General features: G+C 35.1%; 1 protein-coding gene across 1 annotated transcript; it reads right to left on the reverse strand.

Annotated features, from left to right (window-relative positions):
- Positions 1 to 346: 346 nt before the first annotated feature.
- LOC124385191 lies at positions 347 to 5694 on the reverse strand. The gene is made up of 4 exons (XM_046848352.1): positions 4749 to 5694; positions 2868 to 3010; positions 2020 to 2419; positions 347 to 1632 (listed from the first exon to the last, which is right to left on the reverse strand). Coding segments are annotated over exons 1-4 (1830 nt in total). The 5' UTR covers positions 4750 to 5694.
- Between the last annotated feature and the right edge of the window lie 12612 nt (positions 5695 to 18306).

Below are 18306 nucleotides of genomic sequence, written 5' to 3' on the forward strand. Positions count from 1 at the left end.
TGTCTGTGGGGAATTCTGAACAAATGCATCTGATTTGTTGATGCTGCAGCATCACTAAGAAAAAACTATGATAACAGAACAAGTGGACAACATTTAATTGACAAATAAATCCTTGTTTGCAACACTGTTATTTTTTTCTTAGACTGTATTGTTCAAAAAACAATTGCTATGAATGGATATGAATGGATATGGATATGATTTCTGCAAATATTGTAAATAAAATTACTTTGGTGCAATCCTTTTACAGTAATGAACTTTGTGGTAAAACTTTAACTATTGTTTTACTACAAACTATATATATATATAAAAAAAAAAACCTGCTGTGTACTGTATGTGCATTGTCTTACTACACAATATCCATAGTGTAGTAGCTGCTGGTCAGTACATTCTCCATTTCAACACGTAGCTCTGGGTAGGAGTTGTATGTACAAGGTAACTCCAAAACAGATCCACAGGTGTGTGCAACTGGTCGACGTGCAAGTCCATCCAAAGTTGTAAACACAACTCTAATTTCTGTAACACAGATGACATCTGACCCTGTCACAAATCTCAGCATTCTTCTAAGACCCACCTGATCCAATCCACGTATGTACTGAAATTTAAAGGCTTGGTTCTCAGCTGGTGTTGTTGGATTTGCTTCAATCAGCTTTAAGACTTTTCTGGGAGTTGGTTTCTTGTCATCATACATGGTCCATATCTTTGCTGGTGTGGTTAGTGTGGTCATCAGGGGTTGGGCTGCAACTACTGACATGTTATCGAGAGCATATTTTGGTTGCTGAATTATTTGTTTGTGTGCTACTTGAATAAGGACTGCTTTAAGGTTATCTTGTGATGGGACTGTTTTTACTCCCAATCGATCCAGCAGATCTAATAACTCATCCTGACCATCACTGTCAAGGTCCTGCTGTAAAGCAGTAGTTATGAGATCTCTCTCACACTGACTCAGATACAACAGCAATGACTGATACAGTAAATCAGTAGATACAGCATGTTCTCCGAATATCAGTGCAGTGGTAAATGCTGGGGCAACCCGCAATGGGAAGTAGCCTTGATCTAGAAAACCCTTGGCTAATATTCTTCCCACAGCTTTCCATTCATCCTCTTGCCATTTTGGTGACAGAGATGGCACTCTCATTTCTGCCCCCTCAGCTGCACAATCTAGAAATTCTGTCCAAAATGCAGCATAGACATCCCTTGACACACCATCTGCATCATGGCCTTTTTCATTAATAAAGCTGTACTTTAAGGGGTAGTTAAGAATCAACTCATCTTTGAATTGACAAATCATTTCCTCTAATAGATTTACTCTGTGAAGTTTGATACCCACTGTAAGTAGCTCATAGTTTGTACCAAAGTTTGAACGAGCAATGCCATCCTCTACGAAAAGAGTGGACGTGGATGGGACAACACTGATGACTTCTTCTGTGGGAGAGAAATCTTGAAAAGGCTCAATCAGATGGGTTTCAGAGAGCAACTCATAGTCTGCATTACCACTTGAACAGACAGTATGTTTAACAGGAGTGGATGTAGAAAGGCCAACATTAATGACTTCCTCTGTGGATGCAACAACTGGAACAGTGTCATCAAGCTGGCTTGCAGATGATGCATCTTCTATGCCACCTACAATCACCTCTGAATCATAAGACAGAGAAGTAAGATCAATTACACCAACAACAGCTAAATGGGCACTGGAGGTTGCATGATTACACTCTTTAACTGTACAAGATGGATTGGTTTGTGGTTTATGTACACAAAGTGGCTTTTCCAGCTGTTGATCAGAAATAAGGCTCTGTGCTCTCTTCTGCTGCTCTCCTAGAGGGCCACTATGTCTGTCCTTCTCATTGTCCACTTCTGTAGCAGATTTGTCTTTGTGCCACGTCGTATGTAAATAAAAGCGTAAAATACCAAATTTTGACAGTGTGTACAGCTCACCAAGCGTAATGCTGTCTTCAAGTTCTGATTCCTTAAAGTCATAAATACTATGAGTGAATTCTTCCCACTTTCCTTTTTTTGACTCACCATGTGGAAAAAAAAGTTCCTTGGCATGAGACATAAGGTCATTCTTGGTTGCATCCTTGGATATATCAAGAATTCTTGTTCCTCCGCCACAGCGTTTTCTGACTTGCTTTCCCTCATGGAGCCACCCTAACTCGATTTTTCTCGAAGACTTTGTAGCATTTCTTTTATAGCTTGCTTTTTTTGTAGGCCTTCTTTCTTCTGTAGTTTCCTCTTCATGGCTTGTTGTTGCTGTGCTCATTTTCTTTCGCAGTTTTTCAAGAAGGGACATCTTTGAGCAGCTATCGTCTTTTCGTTTTTGTTTGTCCAGACAGTACCGCCTTGTAGCAATCCTGTCTCCATACAGTGGTATGTAGCGTGCAAGGCAGGTGTCATCTAGTTCTCTGACAACTGATGTATCAATCTGTAAATTGAAAACTTAGCAAAGTTAGCTTTAAATTAATGTCAGTTTGTTTTAAAGTAAACTTGGCAATGTTTATAATAATTGCTTTTGCAAAAGTATTTTTTCTACAGTTACATTTTACTTCTTTACCAAAAAAGTAAGCCTAGGTAAGATGAGATGATCACAAATTTACATGAAAGTAAAACATATTTTATATTCTCTAGCAACAAAAGGCTAAAGGTTAAATTACTTGAAAAACAAAGCACAGCCCTGTTTAAACTGTATTGTGCCTCTATTGCTAAACATACCCTATGTATGTATCTAAATATCAGAACAGGCAAGCAGTGCTGTTTAGTTTAGATTGATTCTTCATAGTGGATTATGTAAACAGTATGTACAATATAAAACCATCATTACTAGTGTTTTAATACATAATACTTTGTAATAATTATTATTGTCATAAACTTACCCTGTCTTGTTGCATTTGGTCAATATTTTGTTCAGGAACACCCCTCTTACGAAGAAAATCCCACAGACCAGCATCCTCATTAGTACGTTGCTGATGTGGAGATTGAGCTGCCATTTCCTCCATTTCCAGTTGCAGTGAACACACTTAAAAAAAAGAAAAAAGGATAACAACTACAGTTACTCTGACAGCTCTTGCAAACTAAGTAACTGAATGTTAGCTACCATAACATTCAATAAGTCACATTTTTTTCTCATAAAGAGAGCATTATTAGAAACAACATAGAAATATTAAAACAGAAATATAAAAATAATTTTAATAAATTCTTCATTTAATAACTGTGCCAAGTTGTTGTGGGGATTGATGGCCCGCTGTGGCGACCCCTCGATGGGAGCAGCCGAAAGACTAATAACATTAACTTAAACACCTTTCCAGTTATACTGAACTTTCAGCCTCAAAGCACATAGTATGACTGAAAATCAATTCCTCCAATATCTAGCCATTATTGCAAAATGAGGATGGGTTCTATGTTGAGTCTGGTTCTTCTCAAGGTTTCTTCCTATTGCCATCTCAGGGAGTTTTTTCTTTCCATTATTGACCCCGGCTTGTTCACAAACTGATAAATAAAATGTATACATAATACAATTTCCTTATTTTTATTATGCAAGGACAGTGATATATCTCTTTTTATTATGATGAAGGCACAATAAGTTTAAATCATTGAAAAGTGAAATTGATAGGTCCACTTTTCACATTTTTAATTGAAGTAATTAGCACAGCGGAGCACTGTATTGCTCAGATTATTTTAGCCAGCAGACCATTGAATAACTGAATTTTATATGGTGGACAGACAGAATGTGTAACATATATTAGTTGTCAATGTTAAAATATAATAATAATGATGATGATGATGTTAATAATATTAACGATAATAATAATAATAATAATAATAGTTAATGCACCGTATCTATAACGTGAAGCAAGACTTACCGTAGCTAAATTAATTAGCAGGAGGGGCAGGTCAGCGAAGAAATGTCCAGTACTAAAATACTAAAATACAGTCCTTAAGCTAAACCATACAGTCCTTGATAGATGAGATACTGCTAGATCGCCGTGGCACTTCCGAGCAAAAAAATGCAAAAACGTCAGATCCGGTGATATGCGCTAAAACGCTCCCCTGCCACAGACTGCCCCAACTTATCTCATAATTATGAGATACTAAGTCATAATTATGAGATAAGGATCTCATAATTATGAGATACTAAGTCATAATTATGAGATAAGGATCTCATAATTATGAGATACTAAGTCATAATTATGACTTAGTAAGTCATAATTATGACTTAGTAAGTCATAATTATGAGATAATAAGTCATAATTATGACTTATTATCTCATAATTATGAGATCCTTATCTCATAATTATGAGATACTAAGTCATAATTATGAGATACTAAGTCATAATTATGACTTACTAAGTCATAATTATGAGATAAGGATCTCATAATTATGACTTAGTATCTCATAATTATGAGATCCTGGCTGTGATTTTTTTTTTTTTTTGTGAATGCAATGCGCTTCCGTACATTAGCACAAAATAAAGCAAAAAATATATCACATTTTTGCAAGGTAAAGTATTACATCATATTGTTTTGTGAAAGCAAGTTGAACACCGTCTCTGCACGAAATACTCTGAGGCACACTTTTGACGTATCACAATTTTTTTCTAAACAGTTGTTGGTGATTAAAAATCTGAAAACTGAAAATAATTTAAAAGAACGTTAAAAAAAATCCAAGAAGTAACACATTTTTGCACGGTTTCCACACAAGTTTTTCAAATTTGGAGTGAAACAAAACCATCAATTATTTTCTGGAGAATCTTTACTTTTTCCTCGGATTCCTGAAGCATGTCCATGACTTTGACAATAAAAGTCAGATTTTGAAAAAAAAATAAAAAATCCCCTCAGAGGGGGGAAAAACACGATGAGGTGATGAAACTGAATGCAAATGGAGTAGGCGAGGTGAGGAAAAGGAAAAGTAGACTCTCTCTGTCTCTCTTGCTGTCTTCGTTCAAAACTCAGCGAAAAAACCTGCAGCTCTTGTGACAAGCCGCTGTCACAGAGACAGGAGAGCGCCGGCAAATTAGACGGCCACGGATCCGGAGAGAGCGAGAGAGGGGGAAAAAGTTGGCGCTAATGCGAATAATTCTCACTTTTCAGACACAGCGACGGTATGGACCGAAGACAAACACCTGACAGACTGCTTGTCAGCGTGTTGGGTAACTAAAGGAGGATAAAATCAACTTGACAGCCACAAACCCTGAGTGCGTGCGCCCACCGTGGACAGACACGCAACATTTTACAGTAAGACAGTCCCGGGGCTGAGTGACACCCTCCCTAACCTTCTAGGTTACACTAACACACATCAAGGCAACCAATCAAGAAAGAAAGAAAAAAAATGGAAAAATTTCCGCTCGGCCGTTTTCGACTGACAACCACTTTAAAAAGACCTGTCAGTCTGACACGAGGCGTGGCGTGACCTCCAGGGGCCTAGTGGTGGAAATTCCCCCTTCATAAAGAAAAAAAAATTAATGTAAATGTACACAGTCATTCTTCTGTGAAGCTTTGGCCCTTCCAAAAATGAAATATTCATTTTCAGTAAGAGTTAATATCCGAGAAGTGGAAAGAGGTACATGCACGACGGCTTGTGTTTTGATTTTTTTTTTACCTGAATATATTTCATCCTTGCTGATCTCCTTAAAAAAATCAATGAATTATTCAAATGGTATTTAAAAACGTTTCGGTCTTTAATCGCAGAGAGAGAGGTTAATAGGTCACAAGGGGATGTGCCAGGGCGTGACGGTGTGATGTTCGGTGTGTGTTATTTTTTTTAAAAGCACGGTTTATGAGAGCAGCTGAAGCAGAGTGCTGATCTGGGACCAAGCATTTTTAGCAACAGATAAATAAAAATTTTTTAGCTTTTTATACCTTTGAATAATAGGTAAACAAATCTAAATTATTTGTTTAAATGAATAGATTGAAATGAATAGTCAGTTAGGAGTCAAATTTTACTGTGCTTTAATGTTAGGTCTAAGACACAGTGGAGGTGTGTCGTTCGTGCCTAAAACAAAATGATGTAGGTGAGGCCTTTGTGTCTTAGTCTCAGTGAAAGAGATGTAGCCTTTTTGCCTTAAATGCAACAAAGGAGGAGTGACTTTTTTCCTAGCCACTATAAAGAAGACATGGCCTTTGTTTTGGTTACAACACAGGAGGTGTGGTCTTGCCTTGGACATAGTCAAGAAGGTGTGGCTATGAAGAGGGTATGGCCACTGAACCTGTCCATTACAGTGATGCCATGATATGTTATTTAGCATTAGGTACTGCCTTTTATTAACTAGCATAACAGTTTTGTGACATTTTTTAAATTAGAACACTTCCTGTTAATCCTTCACACAAACCCAAGGCAGATCTCACCTAAATCCACAGGCTCCAGCATCCTGCCGTTTCCAACTTCTCAGGATGAATAAAACAAGAAATTAATGAATTTTAGATGAAAGCGTCACACAGTGAGTCGACAAGCTTCATTAAGAGCTTTATTGTTGATTGCAGAAAACCACATCACTAAAACACGCTTCAAAAAATGCTAATTACTTGTAGGAGAGTGACATTTGGGTGCTGTTAAATGAGCACATTTTAAACCAATCAGCATTGCATGCTGATGCTGAAATGAATAACATTAATATGCAGAACATTTGTCTGGTCTGATCAATGCCCGCCAATGTTTTAGTATGAAAGGTTATACAAAATACAAGAGAAAGCAAAACAGTCAAAAGAGAGTTTAATGGTTTAATGGGCCAAGAAATTCATACAGTTACAACTCTCTTATTAAGGACAATAATCAAACTTAGAAAAAATATGACAGTTTTAAAAACAGTTAATATTTAAAAGGTCTGTTTCCGTTACAATTAAGAAGGTCTTAGTCTCAATGCCCTGGGTGTGATCCTTGCATCTTTATCATTGAAGGAAGTGTGGCCGTAGCACCTTGGTCGTTTTTATTTAAATATCATTCATGGTAAATATTCACTACTACAAATTATTGGTCATTTTTTTTTATTCTTGGACGCATATCTTGGAAACTGGGTCTCCTAAAAAAAGGATTCCGATGCGTCTTGACACATAGTTCTTCACCAATTAGAAACATTTTTGATAGGGAATTTATAAGGGTTCTGACCAAACTTCTAAATGTAAATGTTATTTTGGACACTTGACCAGAAAGTCTGAAGACGCTCCACCTTACTGTATTCACGGGTTGTTTTCTTCCAGATGCCTGTTTTGTTTTCCTGCTGAACAGCTTGCCATGAAAGATTTAGCAGACACAGAGCAGTTAATGTGTTTTCCCTGTCTTGGAAAAAAAGTGATGAAAAATTAACAATGGAAATAATTAACTCTGATCGGTATCGTCTTTAATCATTTATTCATGCACATGCAAATGCACCCAGAATCACACTGTTGTATGAATTCTGTAAGACTTTGAACTTATGTTCCAGTGTGTAGTGATTACAGCATGCTAAAACTTTTATTGTTTTTATTCTTAGAAAGTTCTTCTGTGTGTTTTATTTGTCTGTACATGGAGATGAACAAACTCTGCATAAAGTGGGACACTTTGTAGCTATTAAATTAGACTTTTTTCTACTCTTTCAGTGGCTTTTATTTAGTCAAACCTCTTTACGGGGGAGGTGAAGATTAAGGAGGTGAAGATTAGCTAACTTGTCTTGGCAAATCTTATATAGCTTGTCTAGTGTTTAATATTAAATGATAGTTGAGATTAAGTATATTACAATGACTTCCTACAAAATTGCAAATATGAATAAAAACAAATAATTCAGCTCTTATTTAGCATGATGCAATATGCTAATAGTTACATTAAGTAACTGCTAACAAGGTCCAGTAGCACTGTGATAATAAGTTAGGATTGCATTAAATGTTTATGCTAATGTTTATACTATTGAAAGATATTAGCAAAATAGTTCTGATTTTAAAGTTGAAATAAAAGTGCAGTTAACAATATACAAGCTGAGGGGAAGTTATCATTATTCAAGCACATTAATGCTAACAAAGTTATCAGTCATGCAGCTAATATTAGCTAGTGAATGTTACTAAACTAGTTCTGTTTTTTAAGATTCCGTTTCAAAGCTATCATTAAAATGTGGTTGGGAATTTTTCCTAACACACTGAGGTAAAACTAAATAAATAAAGGTCTTGCTGGATTGTCGAGCTTGGCGATGTCCAAGAATCAAAGTGTTTTCCGATAAAAGCAGATTTGTACTGCAGTTTTGTGCTGATAACCTCCAGCACGGCCTCGCTCAGGAACAAGCAGCATTCTTCAGCCTGGGCCCAATCTGATCCTTGTCAAATGATGAAAGAGGCTGTAAGAGGTCCTGACAGTGTGTGTGTGTGTGTGTGTGTGTGTGTGTGTGTATGAGAGAGAGAGAGAGAGAGAGAGAGAGAGAGAGAGAGAGAGAGACTTAACGTGTGCTGCACAAGAGGAGCAATGTGATAAACGTTAGCCATAGCATCACCCTGCTTTTACTCCTGTCTGTCAGGGTCATGGTCGATTTCTGTTTAAGCTGTATGTGTGTGTGGGTGTGGGTGTGGCTGTGTGTGAGGAGTGTGTGACTGTATTTAAACACACACACACTACTTGGCCTCTTTAAAATGGGGTCAGTCTCAGGTCTCACGGCACCCAAAAATTTGATCTAAGGTAATTTTTTTTAAATAAGCAATTTAAGCTAGGACCTTTCTTGCCGGAGCGTTTCTGACAAAATAAATATTTTTTCCTTTCTTTTCGAGCTATCGGTGCTAACATTGAATATTGAACAAAATATAAGAGTTAGTTAGCATCATTCAAACAGTGTCATGCTATCTGTTTTCTTCTCATATTTGTTTATTGTTATTAGCATTAAATATCCTAACACTGACACTAACATATTAACACTAAGTAGGGCTGTAACTATTCCTCAAGTAATTTGATTACAAAAATTAATCAAGGCAAATTGTTTTATTCTGGAGCGCTCTGGACAGGGAATACAGAAGACACTGCAGAATGAAAAATGGAGGAACGGGTAGAAAAACAGCAAGGGCGAGGAGGAAATTTATGTGGAAGCCCGTTTTCACCAGATTACATAATAAAAGAGTTTTTTTTTTTCTTGTATTTCTATATTTTTTGCTTGCAATTCCAAATTAATATTTCGTTATTCTGAGTTTGTAGTGGCAAAAAGCTTTACATATTGTAAATGTAATAAGCTATGATCAATAAAATCGCATGTTAGTTTGCATATTCAACTAAGCCTACGATCCCTGAAGAGAACAATCAGCTCTGGCGGAGATGGAACAAGACAGATGATGTAGAGAAGCCTCGTTTATACATCAACAGGTTCAAACTTCAGGCCGACAACATGGTAACTGGTGGATGCACCAGAAATGTTGGATGTTTATGAGAAAAAAGTCGGCATTGCGAGAAAAAAGTCGGAAATAGGCAAACTTATTTTTGTTTGTTTCAGAAATGGGCTTCCATAGGATTCAAGCCAAAGAAAGAGACGGAAAGTTCCAAAAGTTTGGGATTATTTCAAACTAAAACAAAATAAACACTGTGTTTAATGAATACTGTGTTATTTTACGATTCTTTACTGTATATATTTGTATTTACCATTTGATATAACATGGCATTTAAATGCACTAATTGGGTTTAGTTTTTACAGATATTCTTGTATGCAATTTTAGCAATAAAAATTTTAATTTTTCCTAAAAAGAAAACAAATGACTTGTTAATTTTAAGAGACTCGTCTTCTTTTCTCTTTTATATTTAGTATTGCTCTTTAAAGAAAAATTACTTCAGATTACTTGATTGCTCGTTGGAATAATACTTGTTTACTAAAATAATCAATAGCTAAGACAATCTAGACATAGTGTTGCAGTGAATGAGCTGTTACTGCAGAACGTATAATGTATACTACATTTTATAATTTTTTTGGCAACACATTCTTAAAGTTAAAGTGACATAATGTCTAGATGAATTCAATAAGGTACCATAGGGGCTGCGGGGGTGCGTCCAAAATTTGCGTATTTCCGGAACTGTATTAGAACATAACCCTTGCGAGTTCTGGGGGACCACTGTACTCTATATTGGAGGCTGACAATTGTGTGGGATGTTGGTTGCAGCATGTTTCAGCATGAAAATGCCCATGTTCCAAGCCAGTTCCATAAAGATGGCTCTATGGTGTACATTGGTTGTAGTGAAAGATCTTGAGTGGCCTTTTATAGAACTCTGACCTCAACCCTATTGAATACATTTTCTGATGAATTGGACTCCTGACTGCACCTCAGAGACTTCCTCACCAAACATTAATATCTGACTTTATTGATGCCCTTGTGTCAAAAATTTAACTACTGTAAATGAGAAATTGGATTTGCAGTACATCTAGTACATTGTTTGTTTTTTTAATGTAACACTTTTCTTTCGTTTCTTTATTTTTAATGTTGATGCATGCTCCACACACACTAACAAACACACTTTTAAAAGACAGCTTCCCAAGTGTACGCAATGTTGCTGCCTCACTGAGCATCACATTGCTGTTGAATAAAATATAAAAGGGAAGAAGATAATTACACTGACAGCATCAGATGAAATGTATTTTTTCTGTCCTTTGCGTTTTGGTTTACTTTGTCTGCTAAGAACAACGGCATCCCAGCAGAGTGTCACACAAATGGCTGTTACAAACACTGATCTATATTTCGTATGTATTGAAAGTGTTTGGTACTAGTTACAAATAGAGGCATACTGAAGAATATATTGTGTGGTTTAGTTATAAAACCATCAAAGTTTTTTAGATATAAAAATATGGTGTCAAGATACTCCTAAGCCTTTTCCACAATACACAATACATGACAACTTCTAGATTATAATTTCTTTGTTTATTTTTACAGTATCTATATCAAAAACTGTTGGGACAGGGCTGTGTTAGCCACTGTGTAGCTTCCCATTTGCTTTATAAATAGTCTGCTTATATTTGGGAACTGTGAAGACCTGTTGCTGTTGTTTTAGGAGAGGAATATTGTCCCATGTTGTAATAGATGAAGTATGCAATTTAGCATGGTACTGCTAAAATATGCAAGGCCCTTTCTGAAAAAGATGTCGTCTTAAACCTGTATTTACCTTTCAGCATTAAAGGTATCTTTTCAGAAGCGAAAAAATCACCATTCCATAAGCAATACAAATACATCAAAACGTTTGGGTCGGTGCATTTTGTTGCTACTTACTATTAGATATTTTTTGGATACTCTTTAAGTGAAATAATATCATCTCTACAAATTGTAGAAAATGAATGAGATGAATCTGTACGTTCTTTTTGACTTCTTTCCTGCTTAGTGATTCTGCTAATATATTCGGATGATGGGGAATCGTTCACTTAACCCATGTGTTGCTAATGGCCCAGGAGATGCAGCAGAAGTGGCACCAACGAAAGGTTGATATGTCTGAGAGGGAATATTATACGGCAGTGATGGCGATCTGTTCATAACACACTCACTATTGAGAGAGACTTAATCACTTTACACACCCACCGTGATGCACAACTTCAGTCCAGTTCATTGAGCTTTAATTGTGTTTGATGAATTAATCATCTGATAGTGTGTTCATTGAGGGAACTGCAGCAGTCTGAGAGTATTAGTCGGGTGGAAAGGAATTCAAATAAACTGTTGAAAATTGCAATGAGAGATTTTTTAAGTAATAAAATTAATAACAATAATAATAATTATTATTATTATTATTATTATTATTATTTTTAGTTTTATTTTTTATTACTATTTATTAGTTCATTTATTAAATATAGTTCTAGTTGCAATATAACTTTTGAAAAAATATACAAATATGTTGTTAAATTGCAAATATAAAATATACAAATATGTTGTTAAATCTTCAAAACATTCAAAAAAACATGTAAACATTTTTTTTATTTGTTTATTGTTACATGTGATGTTATTTACTGTTCTCACATAGTGTATCAGTCAATATCTAATTAGGGTTATTTTTTTGTAATAGCTTATAAATAAATAAATAAATAAATAAATAAATAAATAAATAAATAAATAAATAAGAAAAAACACTCCTTCCATAACAATAAAGTAATGTGTTCTTACAGAAAATATTTCCCAGATTTTTGTTAGCTACAGTTGAAATGATGACAAACACAATTCGATAAATTGCAGATTTAGACCCAATCAGTAATAATGGCTATTCGTTAAATGCTTGTAGCTAACGAGTTCCACGCCTTTATCCAAACAGAGTTACAGAAATCATTAATGAAATGGAAACAGATGTTTATTCGTCCCACACATCTGCATTTTCTATAGTAATTAACTATGCACAGGTGAGAGGCACTGATACCAATGCTATTCCTGAACAAATCCAATAGCCAGACCTGATAGCAATCTTCTCTTTCTTCTCGTCTTCTCTTGCCCGAGTCCTGCACTTATCAAATAATCAACCAAATTTGTCCAAGAAACTGGAAGGAAGACGTTAATTACACCCCTTCCTGTGGCAGGTCATTAATAAACCGTAGTTATCTTACGTCCAGAGATGAGGGAAGCCCCTATTCTTTCTTCTTATCCTACTCATCTTTTTTTTTTTTAATTTAAGAGGAAATTCCATGAAAATAATTTAAGATGATATCAGTGCAGTGTGAAGTGCCGATGATATTCATAGTACATGTGTGTGTGTTCTATAAGGTCCTGCTTGGAGAACATTGATGGATCTTACCAACCTGCTAATGCAGATAAGGAGCTAAATGTTTATTTAAAGGCCTTTAGGTTACATATGCATTACGTATCGTCTTCGTACACATGCATCAATGCCAAAGCAGTGAGAAATGAATATCGCTGCTGTGTATCATACGGAACAGGGTGTAGCGTCTTCATTTTTCCCCTGCATGTGACCCTAAACAGAGATACACAAGATGGTCCTGTAGAGTCTGAACATGGCAGACACAAAAACATCTAAATTACAAAGTTTCCTGAGTAGCATGCTGACTGGATGCACATGCATGCATGGAAGAAGTGTTGGAGATTAGTACTAGCTTAGTGCAATTGCTTTAATGTCATTATTTCACACAGGGTTTGACTTAAATCAGGGTGCTAGTAAATGTTCTATTGATAAATTTAGCATCATTATTAGTCTTTAGCACTGTTACAAAAATCTAGACTTCTTATGTGTTTTTCGCACCCATTGTACAATTGTTGTTTGGAAGGCACTCAATTATCTGAAGAACCCTGGAACAATTTTGAAAAACACTTGAATAAGTAAAAATCCAAGCACTCTGGTAGTATTAAGGATGAATTTGGATAATATTTTGGACAAATCACTTCTTTGACTTTAATGACTTTGTCATACTTATGAATGACCGTCTCTAGGTTACGACCACAACCCTAGTTCCCTGAGGGAACTAGACGCAGCTCGAGTTCCTGAAGCGGAACTTATGTCATATAATTATTTCCTTAGTCAGATATTTCAATTTGTTTGTGAAAATTTTACTTCAAAGGGGATTTTTTTTTTTTTCAGTTTGACTAAATCTCTAAGATTTTAATAATTAAATGTCAAATGAAATAAAATGTAACACATTAAAATATATCAAAACTTAAGGTTTTAATGATTATTTTATATTAAAAGATTAAGAGTACAGTATTCAGTAATTGTGCCAGAACCTAACCAATTCAAAATCACACCCCAACTCCATCCCCCTTTAAAACCACTGTTTTAAACTCACATCAAATTTTGTTTTCATTTTATAAAAATTTATGCCACAATTATTTGTTTTGTTTTTGTGGTGATCTTCCTGGCAGTATTTTGTTACATTTAAAAAAGAAATCTCCTTAGGCATCAAAAAAAGAAAAAAGATTAAATGAAAATCAATACTTAAGTAATAAGCTTTAGATTTGGAAATGATGCAGCCAGTGTTTTTCTCTGCTGGCGGCTCTAATCTGCAATTTGTCAGCCTGTCAGGAAACAAAAAAACAGCTGTTGTTGAGCACTGAACAGTTTAAGAATACGTGACTATACCACACATTTGACATAAGAGATTTTTATATATGTTTTGTTCTTCATTTAGCTATTATTATGTTAATGTAAAATGTAATTCATCACAAATTCACAACTTTGTAACAACATAATTTGTTAGCCTAGCTAGTATTTGACTAGCATATTTCTTGTGTAAAGATAAACTGATTTGAAGCTACATCCATCTGGTGTCTTTCATCTCTGTACATATAGCTGTCTTTCTCTCAGCACAGGAAGCTGTGGACATTCAAACAAGAAAGAAAGACACTCTATCCATTTACTCAAAGGACATTCATTCTCCTGTCTTTCTGAAACTCCAGAGCACTCGGCTTGGCTGGAAATCAAAGAGTCAGATATGGAATATTGGCCTGGATATCAGGTATAAAAGCGACCATTTACTCAAAACGTCCTTTCATGAGCATGACTCTAGGCTGTGAGGAAGAGCAGGTGTTCAGGATTGAGTGGAGCTGCAACCTGAAGCCTTCCGTGATAAGCAGAACCAGGTGGTGTCCATGACAGATAGAGGAAAGGACCGATAATTTGCTGCTGTTGCTAGCTTTTTGGTGAAATGTCGGCCATGTTGGAAGGGAACATTCATGTTATGGATGTCAGCAGTTTCTGCTTGTAAATTTTAAACATACTGTGCATGTAGCACTGAAGGCTGAATGAAAATGGTTGCTTAGTAATGCTATTAAATATTTAAGGAATAAAATGCTGTGCTGTTATCAAGATGCAACAAAACAGACTTACTGATATTTGAGACTCCTTTTTTAAATATATGTTAACATAAATACTGCTTACCTTTAGAAGAAAATGCTTAAAGTAAGACTTCTAGAAACTTGATCTCTAATTATATATTTGTTATTTTGTATTTGTGTATATTTGTTTACCTGAACATTTTAAGTGTGATGTTTTAAAATAAATTAAAAAAATTATGTGACACAGCTAAACATTGACACCTGTTATCTAATTAACATTATTCTCAATGTATCAAAAAAGATCAGATTCTGAGAAAACACTGCTCTTTCTGTTTCTATTTGTCTTTCTCTCTCGCTCTTTTTCTCTCATCTCTTTCTTCTGTTAACCCGTCTTGCTGTCCCTCTTACTACTAGTAAAGTTTTATTTAAAATCAGTCTCTCTCTCTCTCTCTCTCTCTCTCTCTCTCTCTCTCTCTCTCTCTCTCTCTCTCTCTCGCTCTCTCCAGATGAATGAACATCACTAGAGCTCCCCCAGCTGGAAACTGGTGGAATCTGGACATTCCTAATTATATTTATTGTAAAAAATAAAAATCATAATAAAACCCTTACTAAACCTTACTAATTTCCATAAACGATTTCTCAGTTTAATGTGTACACTTGGACATCTCTGCATATTTATATTGTGTATATTTTTCTGGATTAAATATAATTATTACACTTTTAAAGTGGTGAAACATGCCTACGATTACATCTTTGGCCTTGCTGGTTGTTTATGTCACTGAAACTAAGTTTTTCACATTTACATTGTACTCACACTCCTGAAAAAGAAAAAACTTTTCAAATATAAAATTAGAAAACTGCATAAAAGCTAGACTAGCCAGTGTTAACAATGAGCATCTGTCATTAGACTTTAAGCTAAACTTTAGCACTAAAATTGCAAAACAATTATGAGGTTAACGGGTTAGCATCATTGTAGCAGATGAACATAAATAACTGAAAATGCTAATCTGATATGTAGAACAGTTGCTACAGTTTTTGCTTAACATGGATAAGGTTCTAACAGCTAACATATGCTGACAGTGAGTTACTAGCCACCTGGCATTAGCAAATGTCAGCCATGTTGAACCAGTGCGTATGTCCGTGTATGTGTGTGTGCGCGCACACACTCTAAAAGACACTTGTTTGCATTTGAGCTCTGAATAACAGGAGCCTTTTTGTTCTTTTTGTCAGAAAGAAACCTGAGCTGATATCTATGTTTTTTCTTACTTTGATTTGGCCATCATCAGTGTATATGCTTGGCCAAATTCTGTTCAGCTCTGAGCTTCTCCACGTGTTGCTGTCTGTTTGTCATGGCGTTGAAACACATGGCAAGCTAGAGGATGATGAGAAGGTCATTTAATTTTTTTGTGTTTGCTGTGTATTACACTGCTCCAAGGTTAGCATTTTGCAGCTGTGCTAATGTCTGATTTAGGTCTGGAGACTTATTGACAGTGAAATTCAGGATTTTAGTAGTGTTGGATGTTAATAATTTTTCTCCATGTAAACCCATGTTTCTCAATGATAGCAAATACATTTAATTAAACAACAAAAAAAAAAGTATTTTATATACTGATGGTCTGTTTGAAACTGCTCCCTATCTCCTATATAGTGTACTATATTGGGTGTCGGCTATTTTGTAATGGTGTTTAAATTAGAATTATTTGTGCCCACAGTGCAGTCTGATTTTAAATACCGTAATAGTTTCGCTAATTAACTGTTTCTCATACTGCAATGCATGACACAGTGCAAAAAAATCTTAATAAAATGAAGTTTCCCCAATCCAAAATCAGTAAATTAGCATGACAGAATGGGTTTTATGCAATTTAAGTCTGGAGTCAGCTCAAGGACGCAAAAATGTTTTGTGCACACAGTCAGGTATGTTAATGCACTTGTTCTTGTCGATTTTATGAGTTTTTCTTTTAAAATATATATATAGCTGTATATATATATATATATATATATATATATATATGTCAATTACAGTAGTGTATTTTAATAAGAATATGTATTTTTTATATGTATTTTTTTATATAATAAATGTAATTGTGAATAATCGTAACAAAAATAATACACTGTTTTACACCAGAGATGTTAACACAGGTGTAACATTCATGATCAGATTGTCCACAACAAACAGCCTCTCCTTTCTGGCGAAGAATTTTACACAAGTGTCTGAATTCACTCCTTTAGTTTCATTTCTTTCATCCTATATGGTGAATTCAATTGCTATGCACTATATAGGGATTAGTGGATCACTGAACGAGTAACTTTATGCGGTGAATTAGGGCATAAGCTACTCTTTATTTGTTTTTGTTTGTTCGTTTATTTTTTTATTCACATTGTTGTGCTAGCTCAATTTCTTTAGCCATATTGTACACTGATAACTGTAATATTACCTTTATTAAGCAAGAAAGACATTTATTTATAAAGTATTGTATATAGCACTCATCAAATTGTGTGAGCTAATGCTATATATTGATTAGCTAAAATTAAAAACAGATTAGAATTGAATCCCTTGAGATTTTGTGTCTGTGGAAAAAAATCTATGTAAATGAATTTAGAAAACAATGTTGTAAATCAAGATAAAAATTTCTAAAGCACCATCTGAGGTGAATTGTAACACCAAGGACATGCTAGGAATTACAGATGTATAATTACATTACTATACATCTATTAAATGCCTATTGTTGTATTTCCTAACCTTTACTAAAGCAGTCATTTAAATTTATATTTCAATATTTGCAATATATTTCAATTCTTTTGTGTAATAGCTTGTTGGGTAAATGGTGGAACAGAGCATTTAATAGAAAGCTACCTAAAAGTTTGCTAGCCATTAGCACATTAGAAATTAGCACATTCTTAGATTTATTAATTATTACACTCGATGCTAGCTATAGATCATTTTGTGTTCTTTTTTTTTAATGATTCCTTTCTGCTCGGGGTACATTGTGGGTAATCTTGATGCTACCTCAGTATAAAAGAAAAAAATTGAAATGGCCTAAAGTTAAGTGCTGTCATGTTTGTTTGTTTGTATGTTATTTTGTTTATTTATTATTAAATGTTCATTAGCTAGCTAGCATTAGGGAAGCGGACGTTACTTTTAACAGACGAAAGCGCTTGAATCTATGAGGTGAAAGTAGATGATAAGAACACAGTTTTCATCCCCGCCCTTGTTGGATAACCTTGAAATAGGAAAACGAAGCAGGGGTCAACAATGCAGTGGCTCTTATCTCGCCTCACTCACAGGAAAAAAAAACAGCTCAAACTCAGCCAGCACTCCAGTCTGTCGATACCGGACAAGTGAAACATGTTTTCTCCTCCCTGCATATCCTCACATTCCACACTCAGAAACCAACGAGATAAAAAAGTGTTGGAAATAAAACGCACAAAGCATTCTGCGATGTCGGAAAATCATTAGAAAAAAACTCCAAATATACTGAGGAAATTACTGTGTGTTCTGGATGACAATCACTTTCCTTCCTTTCCTAGTAAAACAGCAAAATTAATTGGTAATATATATTTCCACACTCTGAGGATTTGAAAATTAGTATTGTTGCAGTTACAGAGTTACAGTACAGTGGCCAGGGTCATACAGAGGTT

The sequence above is a fragment of the Silurus meridionalis genome, chromosome 4 (genome assembly GCF_014805685.1).
Source record: "Silurus meridionalis isolate SWU-2019-XX chromosome 4, ASM1480568v1, whole genome shotgun sequence".
NCBI lineage: Eukaryota > Metazoa > Chordata > Actinopteri > Siluriformes > Siluridae > Silurus > Silurus meridionalis.

Coding starts and splice junctions, on each gene's coding strand:
- LOC124385191 (XM_046848352.1), bottom strand. Junction 2,420..2,867: donor ACCAAATGCAACAAGACAGG/GTAAGTTTATGA, acceptor TTCAATTTACAG/ATTGATACATCAGTTGTCAG. Junction 1,633..2,019: donor GGAACTTTTTTTTCCACATG/GTGAGTCAAAAA, acceptor CTTATGATTCAG/AGGTGATTGTAGGTGGCATA.